Source organism: Thalia democratica, chromosome 4 (assembly GCF_965202585.1).
Source record: "Thalia democratica chromosome 4, ktThaDemo2.hap1.1, whole genome shotgun sequence".
Taxonomy (NCBI): Eukaryota; Metazoa; Chordata; class Thaliacea; order Salpida; family Salpidae; genus Thalia; species Thalia democratica.
Window position 1 is genome coordinate 9,393,235 of NC_139168.1, and position 16,415 is coordinate 9,409,649.

The window sequence follows — 16,415 nt, forward strand, 5'->3', positions numbered from 1 at the left end:
TTCGCACGAGGATACACTTTTGCATGGCTGTCTTTTTTGCACGGAGGGTCACTTTTTCACGAGGTGAAACTTTTGCACGCAGAGTAATTTTTGCACGGCGACATTTTTACACGTCAAAACTTCTGCACGAAGTTACATTTGCATGGCGACATTTTTGCAAAGCGTCGTTTTTGCACAGCGTTATGTTTTTACGGATAAGCTTATGAACTGTAAAAATTTTAAACAATTAGTCAATTTTGAACGGAGCTTTACTTTTGCACGCTTCTAATTTTTAGTTAGACGAGTTTATATTCAACAACGCAAGTTGTTTTGAATGAATAAAATGTGGTAGTTTGATAATGAAATTTTAATGTAAAGTTTTTATTTGAAGTTTTACGTAGAACAATATAATAACGTAACACAATACATTAATTTATATTTATAATCTTAATTTAAATAAACTAGATGAATACACATTTTTTTATTTTAAACAAAAACATTTTTGAATACTTTAAATAAAAATAATCTGAATTTTGATGATTTTTAAACAGAAAGATAAACTTAATTTATTAAGGCTTTAAAACACGAATCTTAGGTATTATTTTTTACTTATATTCTCTTGATGTTAAAATTAGCATTATATAATTTTTTAACAAATATTTTAAATCTATTTCAATTTTAAAGAATTGTTAAATAAAAAAAAAAAATTAGTTAGTTTATGAAGTGTAAAGGTATTTAAAATTTTACTCGATGTTTATTTTATTTATTTATTTTTAATTTAGCGTCAGAATTTAGAAAAAAATCTAAGCTTAAAATAACACGTGCTTTTTCAGTATAGCATAACAAAAACAATTTTACAATATAATCTGATTATGATAAAGCCTTATTTTTTTATAACGCCTTTACGAATTTATAAGTTAATATAAACAAATTTTTAAACTTATTGATGAAAACAGTCTAGTGGTGCAAATTTTTATAAGCAATGATGAAATGAATAAGTTAATCAATTAATTGAAAGATAGAATAGTACGAACACCAGATAATATTCCTTCGTATTTTATTAAATGTACTACTTATTCTATAATTTTTCAAATATATCACCAATTTTTAATTGTTATTTAGAAAAAACAATGAAAAACATTATTTGTAATACACAAAAAAGGTAGCAAGTACAACCCTTCAAATAACAGAAAAAAAAAATGACAAATAGCTTTGGCGAATCTTTAAACATATAATTTCTATAGAAATACTTGATCATCTCATTTTTTCAACAACTTTATATTCCCTAAACAACTTATTTTCTCCCTAACTGAGCGTTCTGTTTTCAATTACTAAATTGCTAATACTCTCGGTTGGTACCTTTTATTAGCAAAAAGTCTATTAAGTTGTCTATACTTAGTAAAAGCTTTAGGCTCCGTCTCTCCATTTAATAAAAAACAAAATATTATTGCAATACAAAATTTATAGTAGTCTGGCTAGTTAGTTAAAAAAGTTTCTAAATGATATAACTTCAGAAGTTGATGTTAGCAGCAACATTAGCCTTTTCGCAGATGACAAAAAAAAAATTTTACCAATCGAACACAACTTTACAATATTCTTTAGATATTATTTACGATTAGCTTAAGTAAACCAAACTAAACAAAACCCTAGTAAATGTCTGGTTCTAAACATGAAAATAAAAACTACTATCTCTACTATTGTTTTTAAAATAAAAAATATAAACTTATCTTCAACTTAAGTGTTTAATGATCTTTGAAATTTTATTGCTAAAAATTTCAAACGGATCACCATATTCATTACGTTTACCGAATTTCATCAACTAAATCTTTTCAATATTTAAAAAGCTTTCAGTCTCCGGATATAAACAGCCTGAATAATTTTTAATCTAAATTTAACTCGTCCTAAGTTAAAATATAAAAGACCAATATGTCCTACAATATTAAGAAAATATTATCTATATAGAATCTGTTCAATAAAAATATACCATATTAGTCTTCAACCGCTGCAATATTTCGATAATGAGGCTTGGCAGAATTCTTTTTTTTATCGGTCAGTTGAAATACGGAACATACTTCAAAATGAATTAGTAACTTGCAAAAAATTTAAAGAATTTCGATTAAAGTTAAAAAATTTTTAGTTGAATTAAGTTTTTGTTAGTAAAACTAACATAAGTAATTTTTATCAACTGTTGATTTAATTTTGATATTTAGCTTAGTTTATTGTTCAATTTTATTAGCAGTACCTTTTCCCTATTAATGATGAGACCTTTTTCAATGTGTTTAATAATTATTCATCTGGTCAGTCGATTGTTAATGTCCTTGGAGCGTTATGTTTTTATTTTTGTTGTTAGTCAATGCATTTAAATATTTGATGCTGATCGTTCTACATCAAAACGTAAACAAGTATAAGTTTATGATTAAAGTTTTTCTTTAATTTTGGCCTATAAATTTTGAATCAACCTATTTTTTTATCTTTGTTTTATTAACTTTTTTTTTATGTTAATTTTATTTGTCTGTATGTGTCTTTCACTTTAAGTGGTCTAGGTTTTGATGCATAGGTCCATCATATGGACAATAAACTTGTGATCGTATACTAAAATATATAAAAAGGCATAGTTGTTAACTAATATATTAAAATTCAAAATAAACTAGAAAAATGTACTTACACTTAAAGTATTTTTTTATCTTAGTTTCTAAAAAAATAACTTTTTTGTCCCTGGTATGAGTCTTTTGTATATAATCTTATGTTATCTTTTCGTTAGTTTGTTACTAACATTAACTTTTACTGTTTAAGACTTTAATTATTTTAATTTTTCCTTTAATATAACTATGTTATAAAATTTTAATTTTCAATGTCTTTTTATGTTACAGATTTGGTACTAGCTAAAAAATTTTAATCGGCCTGAATGCAAAATTAATGTTCAGTGCAAAAAGTCATCGTGCAAAAATCTCGCTGTGCAAAAATTTCATCGTCAAAATATGACGTTGTTTAAAATTATCGTTGTGCAACAATGCTGCCGTAAAAAATTGTCATAGTGAAAAAGTGTCTCCTCGAGCAAAAGTGACGCCATGCAACAAGGACCACGCGTGCAAAAGTGACAGCCGTGCAAAAGTGTACCCTCGTGCAAAAGAGTCGCCGTGCAAAAGTGTCTCCTCGTGCAAAAGTGACCCTTCGTGCAAAAGTGACACCCACCCCGTTTTTTAGCTAGCTCTTAACAAAAAAAACTTAAAAACCTATAGCAAGTAACCTAAACTAAAAATTTTTTAATGGTCTATTAAATGTTTTGAATGTATACTTTTTGGCAAAATATGCTTTGCTTTTTTGTATGAAATTATTTTAAAGGAAAAACAAGGTTAGTGGTTTTTTTGGTTTACTATAACTTCCAAAAGTAAACAAACAATGGGTATAATATGAAGTTTCAAGTAGAATTGTTTATAAGTATCTAACAAAAAGATAAGTTTAAAATTATTAGTAAACAGCAAACTATTTTTTAGTACTTTAACTCAGTGGTCTTTAAAGTGTACACAAAATTTTTTTTTTGGGTAAATCAAATTTTTAGGGTGCACGAAAATAATTCAGTGGTGCACAAAACAAAGTGCATAAAAAGTTCAAGCTTGTTTAATTTGCAAAGTTCAAGCGATAAAGTTCAACATTAAATTTAATTTAGTCCTCATACTTTATAATGAAATCAATTTTTTAACTAATCTACTAATTGAACTTTTTAGTGTTATCTCAAGGGTGAAATAAATTAAGTAAAATCATTTTTTATCTAAAATAAGCAAAGCATATTTAATCAAAATAAAACAAAAGCGAAATCTCTTAATTATGAAACCATAAAACCTAAGAGATATCCAAAATGTTAATTAGTTTTGTTAACATGTTGTTCTTGTTAAATTTTAAAATTGTTCTATTAACTAGCTCAATTTTAATACATAAAGTTAAAAATTTATAAAAATAGAAATACTATAAAACATATGTGTCTATAATAGTGTCTATAAAACATCAGGTGTGCAACACACTTATGGTACTTAGGAAAACTCAAGACAGTTTTTAAATTCTCAGGACAACTCAAGCTAGTTTATGATTTTATCCTAATTCAAGCCTGCTTGGTTGTTATATTAAAAACTAAGGTTAGTTTTAAAGTTTTTTAAAAATCTTGAACAAAATTTAGTTATTTCATTGTCAATATTTTCATTATTTTGATATTTTATTAGCAATTTTGTTCAAAAACTTGATTTATGTTGTTTTAAAAAGTTTGTTAGTTTTTTTATTCATTCACCTAGATTGTTTAAAGATTTAAAAATTTTCTTGATGACTGAAAACGTTTTAAGGTTATTCACACAGACTGTTAATTTTGTTTTCACTCAAAGAGTGGCTTCTGTTTAACAATTTACAAAAAAAAATTATTAATAGAATAGGTAAAACCAATTTCTAGAAATAAAGTTAACTATTACTAAAATTTTCTAAAAAAAAGTTTTTTGATATCATAGCTAAAAATAAAAAAAATATGTGTAACAAATTTTAGTAATATTAATAAGTTAAATTTTAATCAATATGCTTAAATAAATATGCTAATGGCTTATTGTGCCAAATTTAGTTCTATTATGACCGAAACTAAGGCTAGTGAGAAGATTTTTGAAAAGTTGAGACTAACGTAAGATTGTTTGATTTATCGTAAAACAAAGATTAGTTTTGATAGTTTTTTGTAAGTATCAGACTGAATTTTGATTATTTTTCAACATTAATTTAATTAAGTCTTTTTAATGTTATATTGGAAAGCAATGCATTTAAAAATAGTAGTTTACCTATCTATTGGTTACGTGTAAAAAAATGTTAAATGTTTTATAAATTCATTATTTTTTTTTCTTACAGGTACTAAAGTTATAAAATTAGATAAATGTAAAAGAATTTCTTTTATTTAGTTTTAAAGTTGCTGTTCTTCAAAATATAATTGTAACACCTAACAATTAGGATACGGAATGAGAAGCATCATACCAGCGCAGCATAAAGTAAACAGACATTAATCACGTGCAAAGATGACCAGGAAATCCAGCTTTCAACGGATTCGATTTTTTGGCGGCCCATACTATGTCTTTCCTTTTTGCTTTTATAATCAAGTTAAACAACAATTCACATAAAATATTTTCATAGTAGTTAGCTGATAAGACGTTAAGTTTAAATGTTATTAATAAATTAGCATTTAATATAGGGGTAGGTAACGTTTCTAGTCGGCAGGTCAGTTAATTTTTAGCTTAATTAAAAGTTTAGCATTAGCTGAATTGGAGCATTTCAAACTTACTTAATACACATAAATTACTCATTTATTTAATTTTTTTGACAAAAATCTAATGTCTGACCTTTTATTACTATAAGGTTTCATATCTCCCATTAATTAATCTAAAGAACTTTTTTTTTGTTCTTAACTTTTATTTCTAAAAGATCTTAATTTTAAGATTAAAAATTTAGTTTAGCGGACAAGTTTTACGTGCTCGTGGGCTAAGTTTCAATTATAGCGGATTTTCCTATTAAATGTTGTAAATATTAGCGGACCGATTATTTCTACTCCATAGACCTAGCGAGCATAAAAATAAAAAATTGTTGTAAACGTCCAAAGATAAAAAATGTAATCTTTGTAGCCTATGTTTTTTTAGAGTTTTGTTAATATAAACAAGATAAGTTCGATTAAAGTTGTTTACGTGTTCCCTACAAATAGCGGTGCAATGTTTTACAACTTAAGGTGCACAAAATATATTTTTTGTATTTTAGTGTGCATAGATTATCATCAGCTGGAAGACCACTGCTTTAAATACACAGAAGAATTTCATAGTCTAAAACAGGGTTTTCTAAAGTGGGCCAAGTGGGCTAAGTTAGATACACAGGTTGCCATGAACAGCAAAGGAGCAAGCTAGGGGTCATGAGGTCATAATAATTTGATGATTACACTAGTTATTCTGGAGTTGTTAATGAAGAACAAACAAAAGTCTTAGGTGCTTTTAATAGAGGATTTTTGAGTAATCTTGTTGAAGGGAACCATAGTATTTTTTTTAAGGGGGTCATTTGAAAAGATAGTTTGGGAAACCCTAGTCTAAAAGTTATAAAAAGCATAAAAGTTCCATTTGGCTCTATTTTTTGAGTCATTGAGACAACTAATTTACACAGCACTATGATCTTGCGTTATTTTTGAAGCATTTCAAACAGTTTTTCACGTGGTCCAGAAACTAATTCTAAATACTTTTTTAATTTACTTCATAATTTTTAAAATCATTTAATTGACTTATTTAATTTAAAAAAAGGGGTCTGGCCGGGTTCAAATTTTATGGGTCTAGTTGATTATTATTTTTAAGTTCACTTCAAAAAACTAAATGCTTCAGCTACTTAAAACTATTATAATATTTTTTTAGTAATTACAGACTTATAATTGAAAATAGTTGATAAGTAAAAATTAAATGCTGTCTACCTACAATGCTTTGCAAATTTCCAATTAGACTTAAATTAATTTTTTTTTCAATACAAATAATATATAACAAAGCTATCTTGAAACTAGAGATTCTTCAACTTTTTGCTTAAGTTATCAATGAGCATAAAAATTTAATTGTGGAAATTCAAAGGTTTTAAAACTTCGTAAGTAGGGTTTGTCAAACTAATTTTGATAATTGCCGACCTTTGGAACAAGTTTTAAATAAACTCTAGTTTTACATATCTTATTTCTCATTAACTATTGCCTTCTGATAGCAAATTTTGTACCTAAACGAGCGATATTGCAAACTTTTAGAATTTCTGTACTAAATAGACAAAAACTTAAAAAATGGAAATTTTCTTTGTAGCTTTAATCTTAAAATAAATCACTAGAGTTATTTATTTATCTTAGTAAAGTTTCATTTTGAATTTTTAAACTTGCTTAACTTAAGGTTTTTCATTTTTACTCTAAATATATAAAACTTCTCTTTATTTTATACAAAATATACTTAGTTAAATACCAAATAAAAACACAATTTACTTATTTAAAAATGGTAAAACTATTTAAAATATAACTATGTTAATAAAAAGTAAACAAAATATTGAAATGTAGATACATGTGTTTATTTCAAAAGTAGTGTAGCAAGTATAAATGAAAATAAAACAACAATTGAAAAAAAACTTCCTGCTACACATACGAAAGAAAAAAATCATTTTTTAAAATGATTTTTTGAGACTTTATAATATTTTTATCAAGTTAGCTATATGTATATTCGAATCATGATTCTGTTTAACTTCTGCAAAACAAAATTTTATCGAGCAGTATAAATACGAAAAAGTTTCTAAGTCGAGATGTTATTAACTATTTGGTTATTTACAAGTTTTTCTAGCGTTTAGTACTCGAACAATGATTGAAAGTTGTAATATGGTTGAATTTATGCTAAGTACCAGCAAGACAAGTTGAAGTGTTTTAACACAGATTAAGTTTTACATAAAAATAAACAATCGAAATTTTGGTGCAAGTTTTGAATATCTATTTGTTAAAAGATCTTTATGCTAACATTAACTGGTTTCAAAATGGCATTTATTGGACAAAACATATTATCAACTAAAACACTTTTAAAATATGTTTTTTGTTTGTTTATGGAATACTATTCTTTGTTTCTCAAATTATCAATGCGAAATGTTTGTCTTCAAGCTTAAGTATATTAAAACAAAAACACTTTTGAGACAATAAATAAAACTTTAGACACCATGTATAAAACTAATCAACTATTTAAGCTCAAATGATAGTGATGGAATTTGTTGAAGAATGGCAAACAGTGAAAAGCAGCTTCTGTGTTTAGTTTCCATTCTTCTTAGTCAATGACCTGAAACAAAAGTAAAACTCAAGTATCTATCTCAAATAATGTTTCAAAACCTTATAAACAATATAGTTATACTATTAGATCACTTCTCTACATCTTATAGTTTTTATTAATATATAAAATAATATTTAATTCTTACTTATTGTTTTAAAAAAATTAATTTATTAAAAGTAAAGTTTTTTCGACATTTTTAAGTTAAGCTGATCTTTTGAATATAAATATTCTTATTTTTCGTCTGATTTTGACAAACAATAATAACACAAAAAATAAAAGAGAAAAATTGGTAAAGTCCTAGTTTAATAAATTTTCAAAAATTTATTATGCTTCTAAAACATGTTAAAATTAAGACATTAAAGAAGTTTTAAAAATACAGTAATAAAATTGTATTATACAACAGTTTGAATAGATAAGCTATGTTATAATTCTTTTAGTGCTTAATTATATAAGATAATATAAAACTTAGCAGTTTACATTTATTATAAAACAATATTTACAATAAAAAAATTGAAACATAGTTTACACTGTTAAAAAGATGTACTTTTTACAACTAAACTCACAAATAAACAAATAAGATAAATAATTAGAATACAGTATCAAGATTTCAAGCGTAAAATATAGTAAAAGTTTTGATCAAAACTCTAACAAAAATAAATTTTACATTTAAAAACTTTAGTTGAAGAAATCTACTAAGTTATTTTTTCATTAAAATGTAGAATCTTTCGATTGTTTATTTGGTGAAAATTAAAAAAAATCAAACTGCTTTTTATATTCTATACCATTTTTTAAATTGTTTATTTATAAAAAAGTTTCTTTTTAACATTAACAATTCTATAAACATATAGTACATTTAACATGACAAAAAATCAACGCTCAAAAATTTTGGTCAAATGAAATAATAAATAGAAACATTTTTATGTCATCGACCTACACGCCAGCCAATCACTTTTATTATTTAGTAAACAATAAAAGCTCGTAGTTTAACAATTTATTTTATCAAAGACAAGGAACTTAATTCTAGTACTAAATTGTCGGCAGTTTTTTTTTGCCTTTATTTACTTATTTTATTTTATTCACCTTGTTTCGTCTTCGGAGTGTTCTTCTTTGGAGGTCGACACAAAAGATCCGGTCTCTTCAGCTGGTTTGATCTCCGCATCTTTGTTCAGCCTCTTACAAATGAATCTCTTCAGTTTGCTGTTTGATTTTGAAATTGTATTTGTTTTCAACTTGACGGTTTTATAATTTTCTTACAAATAAACCATTCGTTAATAATGTTAATTAATAATGTTTCTGTAATACAGTGGGAAGAAATGCCTTACCACAAAGACAATCTTTAATTTACTGTTTTATTTTGTGTTTCGGTTTACAAAAAGTTATACAGTTATAATAAATATGCATAATCTAGTCACTGCTGTAATGTTAGTTAGTCAGTGTTTGTTTGCACAGCAAAGAGGGTTGAAAGATTTGTTTTATTTGGTGGTGTTTTAATGTTTTGTTTTACACATAAATTTTGTTTTTAATTCTACTTGAATAAAATTTACTTCTTAAATGTTAGCTTTTAAGGTTATACCAAGTTTTGTAAAAAGATCTTAAATAACTATGCCTGATTGCTATCTTTAAAAATTTTGAGGTTTTTCTTGTTTGATTTAAAACTATAGTTTAATATAAAACAGCTTTACACATATATCTGATAAGAAAGGGTAAAAACTTTTTATTTTTTTATTGTTCTCAAAAATTAAGAGATATTTTAAGTTGCTTATACGAACTAAATATCTTTCTTTCACAAAAAATACTACTTTTTCACCAACCTGATGTGACAGGGGAACTTTCTGGCGGTGAAATTGTAAAAAAGTGGCCAAATAGCACATTGGATCCACGTCAGATACTGTGTTAAAAAGTTTATCAGCTCACAGTTCCCTTTCTGTCAATTAATAGTTGTAAAAATTAACATCTAAAAAAGTTTACTAATTAAATGTCACAATTTTTTATACAAATCATATTTAAGTAACAACTAAGATGTACAATGCAGTGCTACAAAAATAGTAATACACGCAAGCAAACTGAATAACATCATTATGTTTTACAAAAACTTTAACTATTTGATGCTTTACTCTAAAAAACATCCTTAATAATATAGTCAGAAACTTGGTTAATAAGTCTGTCAACTCACAATCTTTCTCTGTTTTGTTTTGAAAAGTATCCAAAAAAGGTAGTTTAAAAAAATAATGACATTTTTTTATACCGATTGTATTTAAGTTACAATTAAACTGTACAATATAGTATTACAAAGTGGTAATAAACATGGTACGCTAGCAAGCTCAACAAAAATTGTTCTTTTGTACAAACTATAAACTTAAATTGTTTTAGCTTATCTAAATACAATCAGTTAGTTCAACTTACAGTCTCAGCAAAGATTCCAAATGTTTTCAACAACTCAACAACGACAAGAGGGAGCCAGAAGAATATAAAAGAAACTGATAACAAAACTGGCGTCAACAGTGTACGGGGTCTGAACAAAATTTCGTTTCTTTTTTGCGGTTTACAACTTTCCAGCATTTTGTTTTCTTCTTCTGCTTTGTTGCTTTTCCGTTGCTTTTTGCTCACACCCTTTCTGAGGAGTTGCAAGTAGAGTGTGATGATTGCCTGAAAAATCATTTGAAACGATAGTAAAAAAAAAACTGTAAAACTATACCTTAGTGATTTGTTTTTAATTGTGCATAGTATAGAAATTGTTATACTGACTGTTAATAAAAGTTTCTTTTTAAAATCTGTAAACTATTTGTTTTTCAATCTTTGGTATTTAGTACTTAATGATTGCAAATATAAAAATCTAGTGATGAATTCTATGAACAAACGAAAACATAAGATTAAAATATTCTCAGCTATTTGTTTTTAATGGAGTAACAAAAACTTAATATACAAATCACCATAGCATAGAGCAATGAATCAAAACAAAGGAAATCTCAGTAAAAAGTATAGTTCAAAACGACTTAGTTTTAAACCTATATTACAGCCTTATATTGAATTTATCAATTATTGACGTTGCTACACTTACAGCACAAAGAAACTAGTTTTAATATCATAACAAAACTTTATTTTATTTTTCTCATTTGATTATTGAAATGCTGTAACACCATTAAACAGTATACTCACCACTGCGGGCAGCAAATAGAAGAAGAAAAAGTAAATCAGAGCTGATATTCTGTATTCCGCCCTCTGGTGTTCGGAAGTGCTGCAAGCCTCCCTGTTTCTGATGAAGTTTGCCACATTCCGCTTCCTATCGCGCATGAATTGCAGAGACCTAAGGAAATATTTAAAATAGTTTTAAAATAAAAAATTTAAATTTATGATAACTATGATTTTGTTCACTACAATTTTGTATTTGCTCGATTGTTTTAACACATAAACTAAGAAACCAAAGAATGAAGCTAAGAAAAATTTCCGGATATATGTTTTCTAATAACAATAGCTATTTTGTTTTGTGTTGATTGCTTTAATTGCAATAAAATATACTTTAATTGCGATATAAAGTTTAAGAGAGTTAAATTACTCAAAATTGTAATCGTAGATGAAATTACAAAAATAAAATAAAAACCGTATAAAAGTTCTTAAAATTATCAATTATTAACGTTCTTTATGCTACACTTACAACGCAAAGAAACATAACAAAAAAGTTCTTTTATTAATCTTGTTTCGTGAAGATCTTTTGATATTAGCTATCCAAAGGTAATATTTAGACATAAAACCTTTTTCACTAATTTAAAATAAATTAAACATTAGTTTTTGATATTAGAAAAACAATAAATAATTTTAATAAGTAAATATGATTTTATTAACAACAACAAACAACACACTTTTAACTATTTTTTCAAACTCACTAGTATAACAGTAACAAATATTTATTATATTGTTATAAAATCACTTAATACAAATAAGCTAACACTTTCTTAATTACTCTTCCATATTTATCTGTATAATTTTGAATAAATAGTTTTTATCTTTTTTCAGTTTTTTTTTCAATAGAACAAACCAATTCTCTCCTAATAACGTTTACATTTTTACCAGTGTAGTTATAATAATCTTTTTTTTTTTTGTTATAAGACCATTTCAGTATAAAAGACTTACACTCTCTTAATGACTCTTCCATATTCATCTGTGTAGCTGTAATAACCTTCTTCAAACTGCTTCATACCTGTTGTACTAAAAATTATGATAAGTTTGATTCATTTAGTATAACATAGATACTTATTAAAACGAAAATTTATACAACAAATTACAAACTTACTGATTTTAATCAACAATTTAGTTTTATTTTAAGTAGAAGCAGTACACACTACTAAAGTATTAAAAATAAACTATAACTTTACAAAATCAATTATGTTATAGAAAAGCATCTGTTTTACGTGTGAAATACCGTAATTGCAAAAGTATAAATTCAAAGTTTAAATGTATAAACTTATATTTAACATATACATAATGCTAAAATTTATTTAAAATTTCTTAATTTGCTGACGTAATAAACCAATTATAAAGCTGGTAAACTGTGCAGCTTAAATGTTTCCCAACTAATCATAATATTCGTATATAAAAAATAAGCAGTAAAAATAATAAAATGACAAACTGTGCGACTTGTAGTTGCCCATATTCGTCATAATACTCGCAATAAATAAAAAGAATTCATTAGGAATAAAATATAATAAAATAACAAACTGTGCGACTTGTAGTTGTCAATATTCGTCATAATATTCGTAGAAAAAATAAAAAAGAATAAATCTAAAATAATAAAATAACAAACTGTGCGACTTGTAGTTGTCCATACTCGTCATAATACTCGTAATAAACACCTGATCCTAAATCCTCATCATCATCGTAATATCCGCTACCATCTTCTAAAAATAAAATGACGTTTTATAAAACTTTAAATAGCATTAGTTTTTATGAGTATAATGTAAATTTTTAAATAATTCAACACAAAAAATTTAATACATTGCCAGCTAATAGATATGATATACAGATACATGATGCTAAATATAAATTCTAGGATTTCTTTTTCAAATTGTTCTATGCCAACTAACGAAAAAATAATATTTTTTACTTACAACTTTTGTACTAAATGAACTTTAAACTTTAATTTATGTTTTTTAAACTATAACTGTTAGACCTAGGGTTCGAAATTAAAAAAGTATCTTACTTAGTAGATGACTTAGTTTAAAAAAACTCAGAGTTAAGAGACTAAAAATATTATTGTCAAATTTTAACACTCAAAAATAAATAAAAAATATATATCAACAGTTTAAACTATTTGAAGCGTCTAATTAGGTTTGAAAAAATTTGTCTACACCCAACAAATCAAGTTAGTACCATCAAACAGCGCTTCGTATTCGTCCAAGTGATCCACATACTCAGATCTGAGCATTGGGGTATTACTGACGTTATACACGGGTTCGTCCATATATTGAAGCTCCCTGTAAATTATAAGTATGGAGTTTATTTATAAAAAAGAAATTAAGTTTAGTTGCTGATGCTGCAAAACATCCACTTACTGAAATTCCCTGTGCTAACAGTTATTTTCGATATTTAAAGTTTTGTAAAAAAGTTTGTAACAAAAAAATAATTTAACACATTTTCATTACAAAATATTGTCAATAATAATGTTTGTAGGAATATATGTTAAAATTAAGGGTAAGAGTAAACAATTGCGTTGCTGATTTTGTTTCAATATATTGTTTATTTGCTTTACCTTTCTTTGTACTAAGTATGGTGAATATTTCTCATGGTGAAACTTATTGGTAGTTAAAAATACTATTTATTGTAGTAAATTAAAAGCCTTGATTAAAACTTAACTTGTTACTAAGCAATTATAGAGTGTTTTAATGATAATTTTACTAATTTATCGGATATATACATGTTTTTACTTTTTTTATAATTTGTACATACTTATATAAATACATAAATTATTTACCATAACAAAATTTTTAATAAAGTTTAACTAAACAACCTGCACAAACTTCCAATGTCGTCTACCTCAGTATCGTTTAAGTTGAAATTTAGTCTGTAAAAAAAACATTAAAAAAAAAAAAGAAACATTCAAAAATATTGCAGTGTCTAGTTAATTCAGTAAACTTTTATAAAAAAAAAAAATTAAAGAAATAAAAAAAATAAAATTTCTATACTTCTTAAATCATTATCGTTTTTTCTTTATATATACATTTTAGCTCTAATTATACTTAATAAGTAAAAAATTGTGTACAACTATGTTGCTAAAAGTTATTTAAACTTAAAGTTGATCTATTTTAATAGTTAAAAATACAAATTTAAAAAAAGAAAAGCTTTTGGTTTTTTTATGTAAAGTACATTTAAAAGCCACTTAATCTAAATTTTAGCTGAATAAAACTATGAGTAAATATATTTCAACGTTATACATGCAGTTATTTTAGCAACTTATTAAAACTTATTTATTTTTTAATATATGAATATAAACACCTAGGTAGAAACTTTAAATCCTAAATCGTAATCAACCGAATGTTTTGTTTAACCTTTTATATCTTTAAAAACTGATTTTTTACATACACTTTTTTTTTTGTTTCGAAAAAAACGGTGCGGGAACTTATAGCTAGCTTCTTATACAGTTTTCAAAGTAACATGTTTAAACAACAATCTTCATTATAAGAACTAATTAGTATGCTCCTGTTTACCTTGTATGTTTAAATTATACTTTATAATTAAATATAAGTGTTAAATATCCAAAAATCTGTAACCAGCTTTAGGATAAATGTAAATATAAATTATTCAACTAAATATTTATTAGTGGTTAGCGTTAGGATTCAAACGAATGTAAAAATATAAAAAATTGACGACATAAATTGTTTGTTATATATGATTGTAAATAATTAAAAAAAAAGTGGCCACCCACAGAACAACGATGAACAGCAATCCAGAAGATCGCAATTATTTGCAATACAAAAAGGCAACTGAACTATCAAAATAAATTCACAAATTGAAAACTGAGAACAAAAATTTCGAATTAACTAGGAAAATACTAGAAAAAGAAAATAAAACAAGACCCAGAATAGAAACGTTCAGATTCTGCTTAAAAGAAGCACTAATGATTCTTCAAGCGGATAAAAATTACATTAATAAAAGATCAGAAGTAATGAGTTACAGACATAGGAACAAGCTTTTATTATTCTATTTGAATGAAACTAAAACCTAGGAATTAGAATATTAATAACATTTTAATCATCTGTTAGCTTTTTAAGAATTTTGATAAGAATTTGTTGTCTTTTCGTTCATATTGTATTTAGTTATTAGTTTATTTTTATTTTTATTTATTCATTAATTAATACCAATATTAAGTTCAATGAATTATGCATTTTTCATTAAAACTTGAACACTTAATGTCAAAATTCTTTTGTTTATGTTTTTACGCATCAATGTGTTCCTATTCACAATACTGTCAATGTCTAAATATTATTTACTGTTTTGAATTTATTTGACAAGGTCAGCTAATGCTCACCGAAACTAGGTATTAAACCGAAGCAGTGCATAAACATTTGTTTTATCATAGTTTGTTGTATATGCAAAATTTTGTAATTTTTACTACTTTTTAAAAAACTTATAATGTCTAATCACAGAAATATATTTTTGGAGACTCGTAAACATATTCGACTTAAACTAAACAATAATCGCTTAAAAAGGTTCAAAACTATTGATTTACTTTTGTTTTTGAGTGTGCATGTTTTATCGATAAAAAAAAAGTTTTGCCCACAGATTAATACAAACAAAACAGAAAATAAGAAACTTAAATTTACAAGAGTTTTTAGGATACTATAAAAAATAGTTATGTATACTTATCTAAGGTTTTTTCTATATCTTAAAAAAATTTACTCGATTAAATTTGGCCAACGATGATCGCCACGAATATACGAAACTTAGATCCTTTTTCGCATTAATCACACTTTGACTAAGTATAATTTTTTGAGGTTGCAATTATGCCATAAGACAGTATACAAAAATATTTTTAAGTTTTGTTGCTTATTTTTTTTAACAATTAAAAATAGTCTACATAGAAGATTTTTTTAAACAAATAAGCACACTTTTTGAAAAATTTTCAAAAAAAGTATCAACCTGCATAAACAGTTAGGTGAATCCCCTTTAACAGTTGCCAACCAGATAGTTGGTGACGCAAACACGAATGACGTAATCCAAACTGACGTAACAATCAGTAATTTCATTCTCGATGATGTCATAATACTTTTGCAGTTCACAATCGCCATCACCTACATTGAATATTCAATTTTGAAAAGTAAAATTTATGGTTTAATATGAATCTTCAGTCGTAAACTTTGTGATAAAATAATGGATGTGATAAGCACATCTTCTGTGACTGATTATGTAAAGTATGCTTGATTTTAATGGTTGTTGGTATCGATTAACTTTGAATTTTTATTTTTTTTAATTAAATAAACAGTAAAGAATCATTAATTATAACCTTTTAGTTAACTATTTGTGGTTATAGTGATTTACTAACTATCGGGTACACGATAATTCAAATTCAGACAATTCAAATTCCGACATCTAAAACGTTTAAAAACATAACTTAAAATGCCGGAAATC

The 16,415-nt window shown here is 25.5% G+C and overlaps 1 protein-coding gene across 1 annotated transcript; it reads right to left on the reverse strand.

Moving 5' to 3' along the window:
- Window positions 1-7,619: 7,619 nt before the first annotated feature.
- LOC145834904 (uncharacterized) lies at window positions 7,620-16,061 on the reverse strand. Its single transcript, XM_082942432.1, has 10 exons — window positions 15,927-16,061; window positions 13,798-13,851; window positions 13,161-13,264; window positions 12,595-12,688; window positions 11,925-11,999; window positions 10,953-11,100; window positions 10,200-10,442; window positions 9,608-9,720; window positions 8,877-8,993; window positions 7,620-7,805 (listed from the first exon to the last, which is right to left on the reverse strand). Exons 1-10 carry the CDS (start codon window positions 16,046-16,048, stop codon window positions 7,778-7,780), a joined length of 1,098 nt encoding a protein of 365 aa, XP_082798558.1. The 5' UTR covers window positions 16,049-16,061; the 3' UTR covers window positions 7,620-7,777.
- Between the last annotated feature and the right edge of the window lie 354 nt (window positions 16,062-16,415).

Excerpts from the sequence above, each read along its gene's own strand:
- LOC145834904 (XM_082942432.1), bottom strand. The coding sequence starts at position 16,048 with ATGACATCATCGAGAATGAAATTACTGATTGTTACGTCAGTTTGGATT. Across the intron at positions 13,852-15,926 it reads TCACCTAACTGTTTATGCAG|ACTAAATTTCAACTTAAACG; the intron begins GTTGATACTTTT and ends TTTTTTTTACAG. Across the intron at positions 12,000-12,594 it reads GGACAACTACAAGTCGCACA|TACAACAGGTATGAAGCAGT; the intron begins GTTTGTTATTTT and ends CATAATTTTTAG.